Source organism: Lissotriton helveticus, chromosome 2_1 (assembly GCF_964261635.1).
Source record: "Lissotriton helveticus chromosome 2_1, aLisHel1.1, whole genome shotgun sequence".
Classification (NCBI taxonomy): domain Eukaryota; kingdom Metazoa; phylum Chordata; class Amphibia; order Caudata; family Salamandridae; genus Lissotriton; species Lissotriton helveticus.
In genome coordinates, this window is record NC_136059.1 from 1,117,940,104 (window position 1) to 1,117,957,552 (window position 17,449).

Consider the following 17,449-nt stretch of genomic DNA (forward strand, 5'->3'; position numbering starts at 1 on the left):
CACAGCACAACACAGCACAGCACAGCAAAACACAACACAGCACAGCAAAACACAGCACAGCAAAACACAGCACAGCACAACACAGCACAGCAAAACACAACACAGCACAGCAAAACACAACACAACACAACACAGCACAGCACAGGACAGGACAGGACAGCAAAGCACAGCACAGCAAAACACAGCACAACACAGCACAGCAAAACACAGCACAGCACAACACAACACAGCACAACACAGCACAGCACAACACAGCACAGCACAACACAGCACAGCACAGCACAACACAACACAGCACAGCAAAACACAGCACAGCACAGCACAACACAGCAAAACACAGCAAAACACAGCACAGCAAAGCACAGCACAGCAAAACACAGCACAGCATAGCAACACACAGCACAGCAAAACACAGCACAGCAAAACACAGCACAGCACAGCAAAACACCGCACAGCACAGCAAAACACAGCAAAACACAGCACAGCAAAACACAGCAAAACACAGCACAGCAAAGCAAAGCACAGCAAAACACAGCACAGCAAAGCACAGCACAGCAAAGCACAGCACAGTAAAACACAGCACAGCAAAACACAGCACAGCACAGCAAAACACAGGACAGCAAAACACAGCACAGCAAAACACAGCAAGCACAGCAAAACACAGCACAGCAAAACACAGCACAGCAAAACACAGCACAGCAAAACAGAGCACAGCACAGCACAGCAAAACACAGCACAGCACAGCAAAACACAGCACAGCACAGCAAAACACAGCACAGCACAGCAAAACACAGCACAGCACAACCAAGCACAGCACAACCAAGCACAGCACAACCAAGCACAGCACAACCAAGCACAGCACAACCAAGCACAGCCCAACCAAGCACAGCCCAACCAAGCACAGCACAACCAAGCACAGCATAACCAAGCACAGCATAACCAAGCATAGCGTAATAAAGCACAACAAAAAATAGCATAACAAAAAATAGCATAACACAACACAACAAAACATAGCATAGCAAAACAAAGCATAGCATAGCAAAACACAACACAACATAGCATAGCATAACAAAGCATAGCATAACAAACACAACAAAACATAGCATAGCATAACAAAACATTGCATAACAAAACACAACATAGCATAGCATAACAAAACACAACATAGCATAGCATAACAAAACACAACATAGCATAGGATAACAAAACAAAGCATAGGATAGCAAAACAAAACATAGCCTAACAAAACATGGCATAACAAAACATGGCATAACAAAACATGGCATAGCAAAACATATAATAGCATAGCAAAACATAGCATATCAAACACAACAAAACATAGCATAGCAAAACAAAGCATAGCATAGCAAAAGATAGCATAGCATAACAAGCATAACAAAGCATAGCATAACAAAACATAGCATAGCATAACATAACAAAACATAGCATAACATAGCATAGCATAACAAAACACAACATAGCATAGCATAACACAACATAGCATAGGATAGCAAAACTAAACCGAGCATAGCATAACAAAACAAAGCATAGGATAGCAAAACAAAACATAGCCTAACAAAACATGGCATAACACAACATGGCATAACAAAACATAGCATAGCAAAACATATAATAGCATAGCAAAACATAGCATATCAAACCCAACAAAACATAGCATAGCAAAACAAAGCATAGCATAGCAAAACAGAGCATAGCATAACAAAGCATAACAAAGCATAGCATAACAAAACATAGCATAACAAAACATAGCATAACAAAACATAGCATAACAAAACATAGCATAGCAAAACAAAGCATAGCATAGCAAAACACAACACAACATAGCATAACAAAGAATAGCATAACAAACACAACAAAGCATTGCATAGCATAACAAAACAAAGCATAGGATAGCAAAAAAACATAGCATAGCATAACAAAGCATAGAATAGCAAAACAAAACATTGCATAGCATAACAAAACATAACATAACAAAACATAGCATAGCATAACAAAACAAAACATATCATAGCCTAGCAAAACATAGCATACCAAACACAACAAAACATAGCATAACAAAACATAGAAAAACAAAGCATAACACACACAAGCACACACACACACAACCACACACAAACCACGCACACATAACCACAACCACACACACAACCACAACCACACACAACTATCTATCTATCTATCGCCCTCACTCTATCTGTCTATCGATCTATCGCCCTCACTCTATCTGTCTATCTATCGCCCTCACTCTATCTATCGGCCTCAGTCTATCTATCTAATCGCCCTCACTCTATCTGTCTATCTATCGGCCTCACTCTATCTAATCGCCCTCACTCTATCTATCTATCGCCTTCACTCTATCTTATCGCCCTCACTCTATCACCCTCACGCTATCTATCGCCCTCACGCTATCTATCGCCCTCACGCTATCTATCGCCCTCACGCTATCTATCGCCCTCACGCTATCTATCGCCCTCACTCTATCTATCGCCCTCACTCTATCTATCGCCCTCACTCTATCTATCGCCCTCACTCTATCTATCTATCGCCCTAACTCTATCTATCTATCTATCGCCCTCACTCTATCTATCTATCGCCCTCACGCTATCTATCTATCGCCCTCACTCTATCTATCGCCCTCACTCTATCTATCTTTCTATCGATCTATCGCCCTCATTCTATCTACTTATTTAGATACTGATCGCCATCACTCTATCTATCTGTCTAGCTATCTATCGCCCTCCCTCTATCTATCTATCCCACTCACTCTATCTATCTATCCCACTCACTCTATCTATTGCATCACCACAGCATCACTAAGGGGCACAACAACATCACTATGCGCTACCACAACAACATCACTATGCGCTACCACAGGATCATTGAATGCCACAGCATCACTAGTCGCCACCACAACATCTCTCAGCCCCACCACAGCATCAATCTGTGCAACCATTTACCAACAACTGGGTCAAATATGATCTCTCAATGTTTCAAGCTTTATTACAAATGTCACAAAAAGAGGTTAGTATTTCACTTCTGTTCTTGGATTTTCGTCACAATAAAATACACTGAACATATTCTTCAGAAAAGTTATTTACAAAAGTTTAAGCTATTGCCATTATAAATTACAATAACTTTTATTTAAGTATTAACCCCTTCAGTGCTAATGACAAGGGTAACTCGTCATGGAGTTTCCATTGATTTAAATGGAAATTACATTGAAGCGGCGCAAGATGCCTAGCATCCAAGTGGTTAATTATTAAAAAAATTCAAAGCCATTGTTATTTGTAATATCAATACATCTAAGTCACGTGAATACAACACATATTGCATTACAAATGCTATAGGTGTCACAAGTTATATATTGGCATTGTAAATGACAAAGCTATTATTTTTGCTATTTTCAAAACCAACACATATATAACAAATGTGTCATTTACAATACCAATAGCTCAAACTTTCCTAATGCGAGACCTTATGCATTGCAAATGCTTGTTAAAAAAGGTGACCGATCGGTCCCGGGTAATTACCGCCCGATCAGTTTAATCGACACAATCCAAAAAATAACTGCCAGGATGGTTCTTGTAAGAATCCAGGGGTGGATGGAACTGGATAACATTTTATCACCTATGCAAGCCGGATTCAGAACTGGAATTAGTACAATAGATCAGGTCTTTAGACTAACTATGTTGTATTGGAAGGTTGTCCTGTTGGGTGGAGGAGCAATTTATGCTGCCTTTGTGGATCTCAAGTCGGCTTTCGACCTAGTGCCCAGGGAGAAAATGTGGAATGTTTTTAAATCAATGGGCATGCCGCCAGAACTCCTGAACTTGGTAATTAGATTACATGAGGATAATTTTGCCAGGGTGAGATGGGGTAAGCAAGGGCAGGTAACGGACAGCTTTCCAGTAACTCGTGGCCTCCGTCAGGGTTGTGTGCTGGCCCCTACCCTCTTCCTCTTGTTTATTAATCAAGTAGTTCTTTGCTGATACCCCGACAGATGCTCCAACCCTGGGAGGAACTAAGTATCCGATGCTAATTTTCGCTGACGATACGCTGCTCCTCTCAAAAACTCCAAAAGGGCTACAGACCGCACTTAACAGATTTGATGAGTTCTGCAGGGCTAACGATTTACAAATTAATATTAGCAAAACTAAATTTATGGTTTTTAGCAATAATCGCCCTAAAGCTCAGTTAGTTTAAATGGTGTCTGCATCGAACAAGTAGAGGTAATGACCTATCTGGGTGTGACATTAGATTATCGCCTAAGCTGGAAACCCCAGATCGAGGCATTACACCTTAAATTTGCACGCCTCACTGGATGCTTAATTCAGGAGCATAAGAAGTCCCATACCAAACGTATTGCACCAGTACTTAAGATCTACGAAGCTAAAATTAATGCAGCCACTCTGTATGGTGCTGACCTTTGGGGCTTTAAAGATCTAACCCCTCTGGCCAAAGCCCAAAATAAATTCCTGCGGAATTTGATAGGTCTTCCACAATCTACACCTATCAAACCCCTGTTGTTAGACCTGGGCTGTAAGCCCTTTAACGAGTTGGCTCGGTATCGTTTGGTGGCTTTTTGGCGAAGGATTTGGACTTCTCCAGACCTTCGCCTACTTGCGAGCGAACTAGCTGAGATAAAAGCGACATGGGGCGCTTCAAAAATTGCATGGTTAAGGGAAGTGAAAATGGTTTTAGAAGAGATGGGTCTTAACCAGCTTTGGGTCTCTCCGGGGTCCTCTGTGTTTCCTTCTAAACAGGACCTTAAAGATCTGTACTGGGCCTCGGTTAAACATTTATCTGTAGTCCAGTCAGATGACACTTCTAGTCTAACAGGCCTTTTCCTGACCCACAAAGTGACTCCCTCCTTGGAAATCTATTGGGACCTGATCACCAAGACCCTTGACCGGAAACTATATCATCAATTCCGTGTCGGGTCGCTACCTATCAATTCTTTTACTAACAAGTGGTCCGCCAATTCATGTGATTCTTGCCCTTTCTGTTTAGTCCATCCGGAGAGTGTGGGTCACTTTCTCTTCGCCTGTCCCGCATACCATGTTCCTAGATTAAAATGGATTAAACCCATTTGTTGTAGGCTAGGAATTAAAGGAAGTGTTGAAGCCCTGAAGATTTTCCGCACAAATACTTCTGAGCTGGTAGTGGTTGGCCTTGCTAAATTTCTTGGGTGGGCATGGGTCATACGTACCAGGAACCCAAATGTATTTTAATCTTGACATATTTTAAATATACAAATGATTGTTACTGTACTACTATATTTCCAAAAGTCTTACCATACTGTTTAATATTTCTTTTAAAAGATGAATGTAATGATGGGCTTTTTTGTCAAAAAATGTCTTATCTTTTGATGTTTTTGATATTTCCTGTCTTTTATGATTTTATTATCGAAATAAAGACTTATGAAACTGAAACTGCATAGAGGAGATCATACTGGGTATCTGAGACATTTAGACAGGGAAAGCTCAGTGTCTGAATGTCCAACCAGCGCAGCTCTATAGAACAATGGCGAGCGATTTGGCACAACATCTGTGTATCAAGTTTAGGGCCGCTAGTCGTCAGGGTAGCCTTACGCGTGACCAAAGGTTAGCCCCCATTGTAGTGATCCATAAGGAGGGCAAACACCATGCGGACTGCGCCTCCTACAGGCCAAACTCACTTCTGAATATGGAGTTTAAAATTCTCGCCAAGCTCCTGGCCAACCATTTACGGAGAGTTATACAGACGATGATACATCCTGATCAGTCGGGCTATATGCCTAACAGAGACTCAATTGAATCTCAGGCAGTTATACTCTTACATCGAGGATACCAGGGCAGGGACTGAATAGTCAATGGTCCTTTCACTGGACGCGGCCAAGGCTTTCGACAGTTTGGAGTGGGAGTTTTTGGGGGGGTTCGGGGGTACTGGAGAGGGTGGGCCTTGGTCCGACCTATATTGAATGGGTCCGATTACTTTATAGTGAACCATTGACGCAGATTAGAGTTAATGGGGTGCAATCGAGTCCGTTTGAGCTTCACTGGGACACCAGGCAGGTGTACCCATTATCACAGATACTATTCGCCCTGGCACTGGAGCCCTTGGCGTGCTATGTGCGTGCCGACCGCTTCTGAGTGATCTGGACTGGGGAGCTGGATGGGAGGATAGAATCTCGCTATATGCCGATGATAGCCTTCTGTACATGTCTAGTCCTGAATTCTCCATCCCGAGGCTACTCCATATTTTCCATCTTTATGGGACCTACTCAGATTCAAGATTAAGGGGGGAAAATCTCAACTCTACTCCCTGTGTGCGTGGACCGTGGGACAGAGCCTCCCAGAGGGGCTAGTGGTGGGGGAAATAGACTATAAATATCTTGGCCTCTACATTACCAAGTGACCTGAACCTTTTATCTCAGTTAATCTTTACTCTGTGACGGAACGATTTCGAGCAGATGTCGCTACTTGTGAGAGCTGCAATGTATAAAATGATTGTCTTGCCAAAAAATTTATAAAATGATTGTCCTGCCAAAACTCCTGTATGTGCTACAAAATACGCTGTATCGCGTTCCACCTGAGTTTTTGGGAGGGTCAGCCAAACAGTTCGGCAGGCTTTTTGGGATGAGGATGGCCAGGGTAGTGCTTACCAAACTCACAGGGGATGGTATGATGGTGACTTTGCCCTCCCTGATTTGGCTTCCCAACTGATAATTCTTAATGAGTGGGCTTTCACCATCAGACAGAGCCCTCGATCAGAGGGGATCATTGGGCATGGGGTCCTTGGGGCTGCTTGGGTGCATTATACTCCAGGGGGTGCAGGCCTCTTGCGCCTTTGACGAGGGTACTGCCTCCAGTTCGTGGACGGCTAATAGGTTCCTAGGTTGGCAGGGAAGGCTCTTGCGGTCCAATCTGGGGTTTTCAGTGGCTAAGCGCAATGTTTTTCGTATTGGAGCGCAACTGATCTACAGAGTGTGGAGCAGTGGCAACAGTATATGGATTGGTGCAGAGTGGCGGAGCTGGCAGGTTTATGAAGGCAGGAGATGCCCCTGTAAATGGGAGAAGATCTGGAGGCTGTCGGGGAGCTATTGGTGCCTTACTTATGGCCAGTTTGAACTTGAAACCATGGCTACAGGGTTGAAGATCACGAGTCACTTGTACCCTTTGTTTGTGAAGGGGGCTTTCGGATTGGACGGGAATTACCAGGGAGTTTAACTGCTATGTTGTTATGGTATCCTGCGAGATGCGTCGTGCATTGAGTTCTGTTTGTGCTTTTCTACAAAATAAAATTGTTAAAAAACAAACAAACAATAAATGACAAATTGCTGCGGATTTGCATGGGATCTCACTGTCATTAAATTAAAGGTGGAAAACATTTAAAAATATGTTTATAACTTTAAAATACATTTGTTCATTGGACGTATGTTTAAAAGTTCCATCAAAGCTTCATGAGTATCTTAGATCTTGAAATAAAAGTGATACATATTTAATTCTAACATTGATTAGTGCAGGACACAAGTGTAGATATGTAACATGTTTTGGATTCCAAAATGAGGCCCTCATTACCTTTTATAAATGACCTCAATACACATATTCTTTCCTATTAACTGATGGCCATTAGTTGTAATTCAGAAAGTAGGAATACATGGATTGTTTATTGACAACATGAATAACTTATGATGTTTTCAAACCATGGATCAGATGCACCATTGTTCATTTATTTTGTGTCTCTCCAGCTCCACCTCAAATGATCAGCAACAGACAAACAAACCTTTAATTATATGTTCACACTAAAGCTCATTACTGAATTAGATGTGTGTGTACTTGCAACAATGTTTTTGGGATTATGAAGCTGGAGGCTTGTTAAATATACAATCATACGTAGGTTTTATGGTTTTTGAATTTAATGAAGTACACTTGAATGCCACTTTTACACCATGCTTCAGTCATCAGAATCCTGCTCATGCTGAGCGTAAGACTTACAAGAAAGTCAGCTTTATTAAGCATAGTTATGTGGCTGGCAGGGCTTTGCTACGAGTTATGATTTTGATCGATGCTTGGACGACTCATGTTAGTTTGGTATCAGGCACACTTGGTGGAAAATTCACAATCTGGTTAGGTCAGTTTTGTGGCTCCATATCTGAAAGAAACAGGTTAGTGTTAGATTCCTTACCTTAGAATATCCCCACGCATCAGACTGGATCCGGAAAGTTTTGCGTAGCAGTACCCCTGCGCGTCGGTAGGCGGCGTCTGCGGCTCTGCGTCCGTCGTCGGCGTCGTGGTCGCCGGGATGACGTTGTCGGAGTACTTAGACGCCGCCCTCGCGCGCTGACGTCAGTTCTTCTTTTTGTCCGTGCCAGCAAGCGCAGATCCAGGAAGAGCAGTACTCCTTAGTCACTTTTTGACTCACTTTTTTTCGATCTATCTTGGATCTTCTCGAGTCGTTTGTCGACTCCGGTGCCGGTAGGGATGCCCGGGTTCAAGCCTGTGAAGACTGTAACCGACTGATGTCGGTTACGACCCCCATCTTCGATGCCTTTGTTGTCTCGGGGCCGACCATGATGACAAGTCGTGTCCCGACATCGAAAGCTAGGCGGGAGCGGTCCCGTAAGCGACTCGAGATCCGGCAGTCAGCCCCGCGCTGCTCGATGTCCTGGTCCAGGAAGAGGTCGAGGGACCGGTCGCGGGGCCACAGTCATCTCAGCGAGTCAGCACCACTCGGTGGGTTCAAAGTCCTCCAGTAAGTCGAGGCACAAGAAGTTGAAGAAGTGACATCGCTCTTCTGACTCCACGAGTCGCAAGTGCCGCGTCCAGCTCCACACCCGCCGGTCCCTGAACGGAGCACGACGCCGGAGGAGATCAGCGCCTTCCTCACGGCCAGGAGGTCGCGCTTCCCTCCGTCAGGTCCCGTTGAGGTGCCTTCGGGCCACGCGCACCTGTCTGGGAGCCCAAGCGGGCCGGCGGCTTCGGCCCCGGCGCCGTCAGGTGCTTCGGCCCCGGCGCCGTCGGCGACTTCGGTCCCGACGCTGTAGGGCTCCTCAGGATCCAGGCCTGGATCCGTGTCGACGCCGGTCGACCTTACGACCCCTCCGCCGGCGTCATCACCAAGGGTGTTGCCGGCGCCGTCTTCGGGCGGCGACGTCCCCGGTCCGGATGCGGCGTCGGACCGGCGCCATCTTCGAGGCTGATAGGTGAGCCCTTCACCGACAATCCGGCTCCATCATTTCTTCCTGACCTTCAGGAGATGGAGGACGAGGGGAATTGGGAGGGGTCTGAAGACCCTCTGGCACTGCAGTGCCAGTTGAGTCAGGACTGGGCGGACGAACTTGGGGAGGCCAGTTGCCTAGACACTTCACCCGACACTGGTTTTGTCTCCCCTCCTACATTGCCTACGGAGGAGGGGGCTACGTACAGTGTGGTGTTGACTCGGGCAACCAAGGCCTTGGCTCTTGAGCTCCCTGTCGCGGCCATGAGGACTAACCTCCTCACTGAGGTACTCAAACCGCAGGCAAGCTCCTCTGAGCCTCTCCTGCAGTTCAACGAGGCCCTCACTGATGTTCTGTTGGGCACCTGGTCCAAGCCCTCCACAGGCCTCCCTGTGGATCGGAACGTGGCCCGACGCCACCGCCGGGCGACCCCAGTATCCTGTCCGTTCACCCCACCCCTGAGAGCCTGGTGATCCAGGCCTCAACTTCCCAGACCGCATTCCCGACCGCCCCTCCGGATCGGGAATCCAAAAGGTACGACCAGTTCGGTAAGAAGCTGTTCTCCTCACTGAGTTTGGGGTTGCGGTCTGTCAACACCGCCTGCCTTTTGGGCCGTTACTCTCACTCTTTGTGGGATACGGTTGCGGAAGTGCTGCCGCAGTGCCTGGCGGAGGTCAAAGCAAAGCTAATCCAGGCCCTCGTGGAGGGAAGGGACGCAGCACGATATTCCATTCGGTGTGGACGGGATACCACGGACTCGCTAGGCAGGGCGATTGCAACGGGGGCCTACGCTCTATCTTGAATCTAAGGAGCGTCAACGGCTATCTCCGGAAGGAGAAGTGCAAGATGCTGACTTTGGCTCAGGTCCTAGCTGCCCTGGACCCAGAAGACTGGATGGTAGCGTTGGACTTGCAGGACACGTATTTCCACATCCCCGTCCTGCCGGCCCACCGGCGATACCTGCGGTTCACGGTAGGCTACAAGCACTTTCAGTTTACCGTGCTCCCCTTCGGCCTTACCAGCGCCCCACGGGTATTCACAAAAGTGATGGCGGTGCTCGCAGCTCATCTGCAAAGATTAGGGGTTTCAGTCTTCCCCTATCTCGACGATTGGTTATTGAAGGCGGACTTGCCCCAAACAGTCGTCTCTCACCTCCTGACTACGGCCGACATCCTGCACTCGTTGGGGTTCTCCATCAACGTGCCAAAGTCACACCTGTTTCCCTCTCAGAAGCTCCTCTTCATCAGAGCGGTTCTGGACTCAGCGCAGTTTCGGGTTTATCCTCCCAAACAGCGGGTTGGGGATATTCAGGCTCTGATTCCGGTCTTTCAGCCTTTATCCTGAGTCAGGTTGACGCTGCGGCTCCTGGGGCTGATGGCCTCCTGCATCCTTCTGGTGCATCACGCCCGGTGGTGGATGCGGGCTCTGCAGTGGGACCTGAAGTTTCAGTGGGCACCCTGTCCGACTACGTCCGGATCTCGGAGGGCACTGCGAAACAGTTGCAGTGGTGGCTCACGAACCGCGATTGGGTCAGCGGCAGATCTCTCTCCCTTTCCCAACCGGAGCATGTAGTGGTGATGGATGCGTCCCTCCTGGGTTGGGGGGGGCACATGGGAGAGAGGGAGATCAGAGGCCTCTGGTCTCCGGCGGAGTCCCGGCTCCACATCAACCTTCTGGAGCTGCGGGCGATCCGACTTGCACTGAAAGCATTCCTTCCCTCTGTCCGGGGAAGTGTAGTGCAGGTTTTCACAGACAACACCACCGCCATGTTGTACTGCAACAAACAGGGCGGGGTGGGGTCGTGGACCCTTTGTCAGGAGGCTCTGCGCCTCTGGACATGGCTGGAACACCAGGGTGACACCCTGGTGGTTCAACACCTGGCAGGTTCCCTGAACGCCAGGGCGGATGAACTCAGACGCCGGTGCATGATGAATCACGAATGGCGTCTGAACTCGGACGTGGCGCAAGGCCTCTTTCGGCAGTGGGGAGAGCCTTGGTTAGATCTATTCGCCACCAAAGAGAACGTGCAATGTCATCAGTTATGTGCGTTGGAATTTCCAAGGCGGCACTCGCTTGGAGACGCTTTTCGTCGCGAGTGGAGCTGAGGTCTGTTGTACGCCTTTCCGCCTATACCACTTCTGCCCAGAGTGCTGAAGATCATCAGGCGTGACCGGGCCCAAGTCATCCTTGTGGCTCCAGACTGGGCACGAAGATACTGGTATCCCGAGCTACTCAGCATGTCAGTCGATCCTCCGATTCGTCTGCCTCTTCAGGAGGACCTTCTGTCGCAGCAGCAGGGGACTGTCCTCCACCCGAACCTGTCCAGCCTCCACCTCCATGCGTGGAGATTGAGCTGCGACAGTTGAGGCCATTTGACTTGCCTCCTGATGTATGTGATGTGATTCTGGCAGCCAGGCGTCCCTCCACAAAATCGGTATACGCCTGCAGGTGGAACAAATTTGTGGCATGGTGCACAGCAAAGGCTGAGATCCTCTCTCTGCCCCCCTTTCAGAGGTTCTCCTCTTCCTTCTTTCCGTTGCCCAGCAGGGCTCTGCTCTGGGCACTCTTAAGGGCTACCTCTCTGCCATTTCTGCCTTCTTGAGGATTCCTGATCAGCCTTCTCTTTTCAAGTCCCCTATTGTTAATAGATTCTTGAAGGGCATCACGCACATATTCCCTCCTGTTCCTTTCATGATGCCTCAGTGGGACTTGAACCTTGTTCTTACATTTCTGATGTGCTCTCCTTTCGAGCCACTTCACAATTGCCCTCTTCGTCTTCTTATTCTTAAGACTGCATTCCTGGTTGTCATCACCTCTGCCAGGAGAGTGAGTGAGCTCCAGGCTTTTTCTTCGAAGCCTCCTTTCCTTTCTGTCCATCCGGACAAAGTTGTTTTAAAAACTCGTCCTTCTTTCCTGCCCAAAAGTAGTTACTGCCTTTCACATCGGGCAGTCCATCACCTTGCCCACCTTCTAGCTGCCTCCGCACCCTTCTAAGGAGGAAGAGAGGCTCCACGGTCTGGACCCAAAACGTGCAATCTCCTTCTACCTGGATTGCACACCCCAGTTCCGGGTGGACGACCAGCTCTTTGTTGGTTACGTGGGCGCGAAGAAGGGACGGGCGGCGCACAAACTGACCATCTCTCGGTGGGTCTTGTTGTGCATCAAGGTCTGTTATTCCTTAGCTAGAAAAGAGCCTCCTGTTGGGCTGAGGGCCGATTCCACTCGGGCCGCTGCGGCTACTACTGCCCTGTGTCGGGGAGTCCCCTTGCAGGACATCTGTCAGGCAGCTACGTGGGCCTCGCTGCACACGTTTGCTAGACACTACTGCCTGGACAGCCAAGTCCGGAGAGATGGCTTTTTTGGCCGTTCCGTTCTCCAGGACTTTCTGGTGTGATCTTGGTCCACACACCCACCACCGGGGTTGGTATTGCTGGGGTATCTATTCTAAGGTAAGGAATCTAACACTAACCTGTTTCTTTCAGATGCACAAGTTACTTACCTTCGATAACGATATATCTGTAAGAAACAGTAGTTAGTGTTAGATTCCTTACCGGCCCACCCATCCTCCCCGTTCTGCGGACCGATATCTAGGGTTAAGGTATTTCCCTTTGAGGGCCCTAGTTTTATGGCACCATTGTCTGTCTCTGGTATGGCTCTACATTTCTGGCGCGGAAAGCTATGTACAAGAACGGACGTCAGCGTGCGAGGGCGTCATCTAAGTACTACGACGACGTCATCCCGGCGACCACGACGCCGACGACGGACGCGGAGCCGCAGACGACATCTACCAACGCGCAGGGGTACTGCTACGCAAAACTTTCTGGATCCAGTCTGACGCCTGGGGATATTCTACGGTAAGGAATCTAACACTAACTACTGTTTCTTACAGGTATATAGTTACCGAAGGTAAGTAACTTGTGCTTCTAGACCATGTTGGAAAAATTGCTTGACTCATAGCCCAGGAATCAGTATGGGAGACACCAACATTACTCCTTTATTTTCAATGACAGTGTTCCCTGTTTGTGTGTGGACCCACCGTTTCTCTGTAGCCCTCACAGCATATTTCAATGAGTCAGCCACTGTTTAGCCTCTGTGTCCCTTTGCTTTCCAATTTTGAAAGCCCCATGCTAAATAGACCAGCAGCAAGGTTCTATCTGCTACATTACTGCTACTCCTGAGTCCACCAAGTTTGAAGTCTGCGGATCCCATACTTATCTACAGTGGCGTGTTAACAATTGGTCATCCATACAAACTAATACCAATATTTGTTCTTATTTGTTGGAATAGTAAGTCTTCACCTCCTTACTTGTTTATTAAAAACACACTCGGTGGGGCTAATATTAATACCCACAGGAAACTGAGATGAAATTTGAGGTAAAGTAAACCATTTTGACCCATCAGTATTTTTTCTGACTTTAACAAAGTTGTATTCAAACAATATTTCTCAAACTTTTCAGGTAATGCAAGCCCTCGCTACATTCGATGCACAACATACTGCTTCCCAAGCTCATCTGATATGGCGAAGCAATCCCAGATCCCACTAGCTGCCATCATCAAGCCCTTGGCTGAGGTGCCACCAAATGAGGTAAGAGGACGTATAGCCCCACAATGTAATCATGTCTTTCAATGAAGTTCATTTTTCTGATCCTCTGTTGCACAACATGGAGATAATGGTGACCACTGCAGCTGCTTGTAGCAAAATGTTTGCTGAATCCATATCTTTGTTTTTGAAAGTATAGTATTTTTATTCTTTTGTAACAAAACACAATGGTGTGCAGCACACATTCTGCATTGGGCATACTAGATGTGGGCAGAAGGAAGAATGGTCATCTCATTTGTAACTTTGTAAGTCGTTACCATAAATAAGCAATAGAAGCATTTGGGGCAGTCGGTGTATTCTGGATCAGATAAGCCTGAACACTAGACTCGTGCTCTATTTTTGTCTTTTGAACAGAACATGTTCCTCTAATTGGTTTTAGGTTTTGAAGATTATATGTTATTAATCCAAAATATTTTATTTGTTTGGATAGTAGATTTATCTCCAGGTGTAATAATATGTAATTCTTCCACCAATGCTCTCTGGTTTATTCACAGGGATCATGTTTAATGTTTAGTATATATTTATGTTCTCGATAAAATAAAATAAGCATATATGCCTCTCATTAGTTGAATTGTGTTCTTAATATATTCATTTTCCCGCCACAAATAGTACATAGGGATTCGCTCCTTCATGGCATAAGAAATAATAGGTTTGCTAGCATGCAAATGTTGAGGATTTCCGAGATTGGCTCCATGTTGAAAAAGTAGGGGAGGTCTCCATCTCTGTGACCCTTGGCTTGGCTGGACAACTGGCTATTGCAGTGTGTCGGAGTAGTTGGAGTGCTGTTAAGTTTGCTTAGTGCTTGCATCAGTGGAAAGGAGCAATTATCTGGTATGTTTAATGTCTTCATCAATGGTGCATGAGACTTTTCACATCAGATATTCAGTGCACTTTGTCTGTCCCCGCCCCCCCCCCCCTCCCCCAATGACCTCCTGACATTTTGGGATCTGTAACTTTGTTAGGATGTTTCCCCTTTGTCCCTTGACCTTCTGTGAAGCCCACGTCACATTTTGGCATAGTTCGGACTGGTGAAGGATGGCACCTTCAAATGACCATGCCATGGATGCAAGGATGATCTGATTCCTGAGGAAAGATGGATTCCAGCAACATTTACTTGTACAGGGGCTACATGCCACGTGATAACATCCTCTCTGACCTCCCAACTTCTCAATTGGATGCTTTAGTCACCATGTATTGTTTATATATTTGAAACTTTGGACTGCAGTCGTTACCCAGACCCTGAAAATTGTCTGGCAGGGCTATTAACTGTGCTTGCCATAAGTTACCAATCTGTCCAGTTTTACTGCATTTGCATTGTATTCTTGGAATGTGTTTATTGGGAATACAGCATACCTGGTGTTAGAGTGCTTATCCTGGCTACGGTTTATAAAATAATTCTATTAGCAAATAGAAATGGTCCATTATGCCTCATGCAAGTGTTTCTGAGTTAAAATCAGACCCTGAAATATAAAAAGATATCTGTAGCCTGATATAAATTGGGATTAGTTAATTATCAAGTGGAGTCATAAATACTTTGAGTTGGGACTGCAGTTTCGATGTCCATAGCTTACACTAAATAAAGATCTCCAGTAACGCGTATTTCCCATACATGAGCTCTTGTTTTTCCTGTCTTTCTCACTTTTCAGCCTGTGAAATTCATATAACACTAAAGTCATTGAGCCTAATATTGGAGGAGTTGGAAGCGGATAGCAATCCCATGTCATATGTTGCATCCTTCTATCAAAAAAGAAAGAAGGGGGGAGGGACCTAGGAGCTAGTTAAATGTCCAGTGTCTATGCTCCAAATTATATCACAAAAACCAAACAAGACACTGTTCCACAAGCAGGGTGCATAGCTTCACCCTGATATTTACAAAAAGAAGAAAGGCTAAGGGAAAGAAGGGTCCTAGGTAAGCAGACACATAAGTAAGGGGGAAGAACATGTCTTGCCTCCTGTTGCCCTCACACACCCCGAAGGATGTCATGCTTCATCTTCAGGTGTTGCTTCTCGTTGGGCCGGCGCTGCAATTCCCAACGGGTCGCCCAAAGGGTGACTTTGTCGGAGTTCTTTTGAATTACGCCGGATGTAGCATGTGGGTATGAGGGGGGGGTAGGTCCTAATGAGGGTAACCAGGTGCGTGCAAAGTGTATAAAAACTGGTAAGGGGTGACCTCAAAAAGAGTGTCAAAGAGGTAACACCCCTTACGAAATAAAAACCCATAAAATAGGGTGGAATCCCAAAAGGCACATTGTACCTAAAAAGCATACAACGGTCGACATGTTTCACCCCTTTGTTGCCACACGGGTCATTGGTGTTTCTTCAGGACCGGGATAAAAAATTCTGATTAAGTGCACGTGAAAATTAATTTAAAATAAATATGCACAATATATGTCAGGGAGGGCCATTGTGCAGCTCCTGATCAAAACCTAGGACAGAAAATAAAAGATAAGATTCAGAGGATGCGCATTAGCCTTGCTTAATGCTACATAGTGTGCCACAATCGTGTGCACAACATACCACTGCCAGAGAAGAAAGGCAAAGAACACAAGACCTATAGGAGAGTAGTAGTCTCCTTGGTGAGCTCAGGAAACCAGTCGTGGCCCAGGACCGTCTCAAGGCGGGCCAGTTTGCATGGACCCCCAAAGAAAACCGATAAATACACTGAAATACATCATAACTGCAATACGCAGTGTTACCACACTTTGGAAACTCTTAAACAAACTTAGTCCCCAGCAAATAACCCCCCGTAACTCTATAGGTAGAGAACAACCTTGCTCAAAATATGCTTACCTCCTCATGAAAGGAGAGTGACTCCAGTGACTGTGCGAGTTGGACTCCCGCACCCGTACCAGGCTGGTAGGAGAAACACAACATGGATCGACGTGAGCAGGCAGTATAGCAAGATATGCTCATTATACTTGGAGCAGCAAGCTCTGATACCTCGTCTTAAGCGCCCAAGGTGTACTCAAGGTAAATGTCAGGGGCCTCACTCCTCACACCTACCCCGTCCAACTGCCAGTCGATAATGCCCGAATAGCGGCAGGGAACGGGCTCAATGTAATTTAAAATGTGTCTGGGCGGTCCCTCCTTCCTAAACGCCCCATGCTTCCTGTAACGGAAGTGCATGCGTGTAGTGTGGCCGTAAAGCGTATGCGCGGGCGGGGAACTGAAACTACTCCCCAGCGCATGGGCACAACGCTGGGAGGCAAGCCGTGACGGTAACCCATGACTGGCACTCCAGTGCGAGCCAGTATTCAATTATAGGTGTGTTCCGGGATTGCATAAAACATTGTGTGGAAAGACCACCCTGTATTAAAGTTATAATGCGAGCCAGTATTCGATTCAGTCTGTATCAGGATCGCATCTGTCAGTATGTGGGGAGAACATCTTGTCGTTAAGAGTGTCGGCATGGGAGGGGCCATCTCCATTATAGAACCGGTGGGTCCTGTATTCTAAATCCTACCAAGGAAGAATAGTACCAACCTCTAGTAAAAAGAAGCATGTCCAGTACTGGTACAGGGCATGCTTCAAAGGTATGGACCTTTGAGATAACCTCAATTATATACCTGTTCTATAATGGCCCCTCCCATGCCGACACTCTTAACGATAAGATGTTCTCCCCACATACT

The 17,449-nt window shown here is 46.6% G+C and overlaps 1 protein-coding gene across 1 annotated transcript in view; it reads left to right on the forward strand.

The window, feature by feature from the left end:
* Positions 1-17,449, forward strand: part of SEC24D (SEC24 homolog D, COPII component) — a 425,192-nt gene that overhangs the window by 168,413 nt on the left and 239,330 nt on the right. The window contains exon 8 of the mRNA XM_078675943.1: positions 13,678-13,805. Coding sequence (XP_078532069.1) covers positions 13,678-13,805 — 128 coding nt within the window. The remainder of the gene's footprint in view (positions 1-13,677; positions 13,806-17,449) is intronic.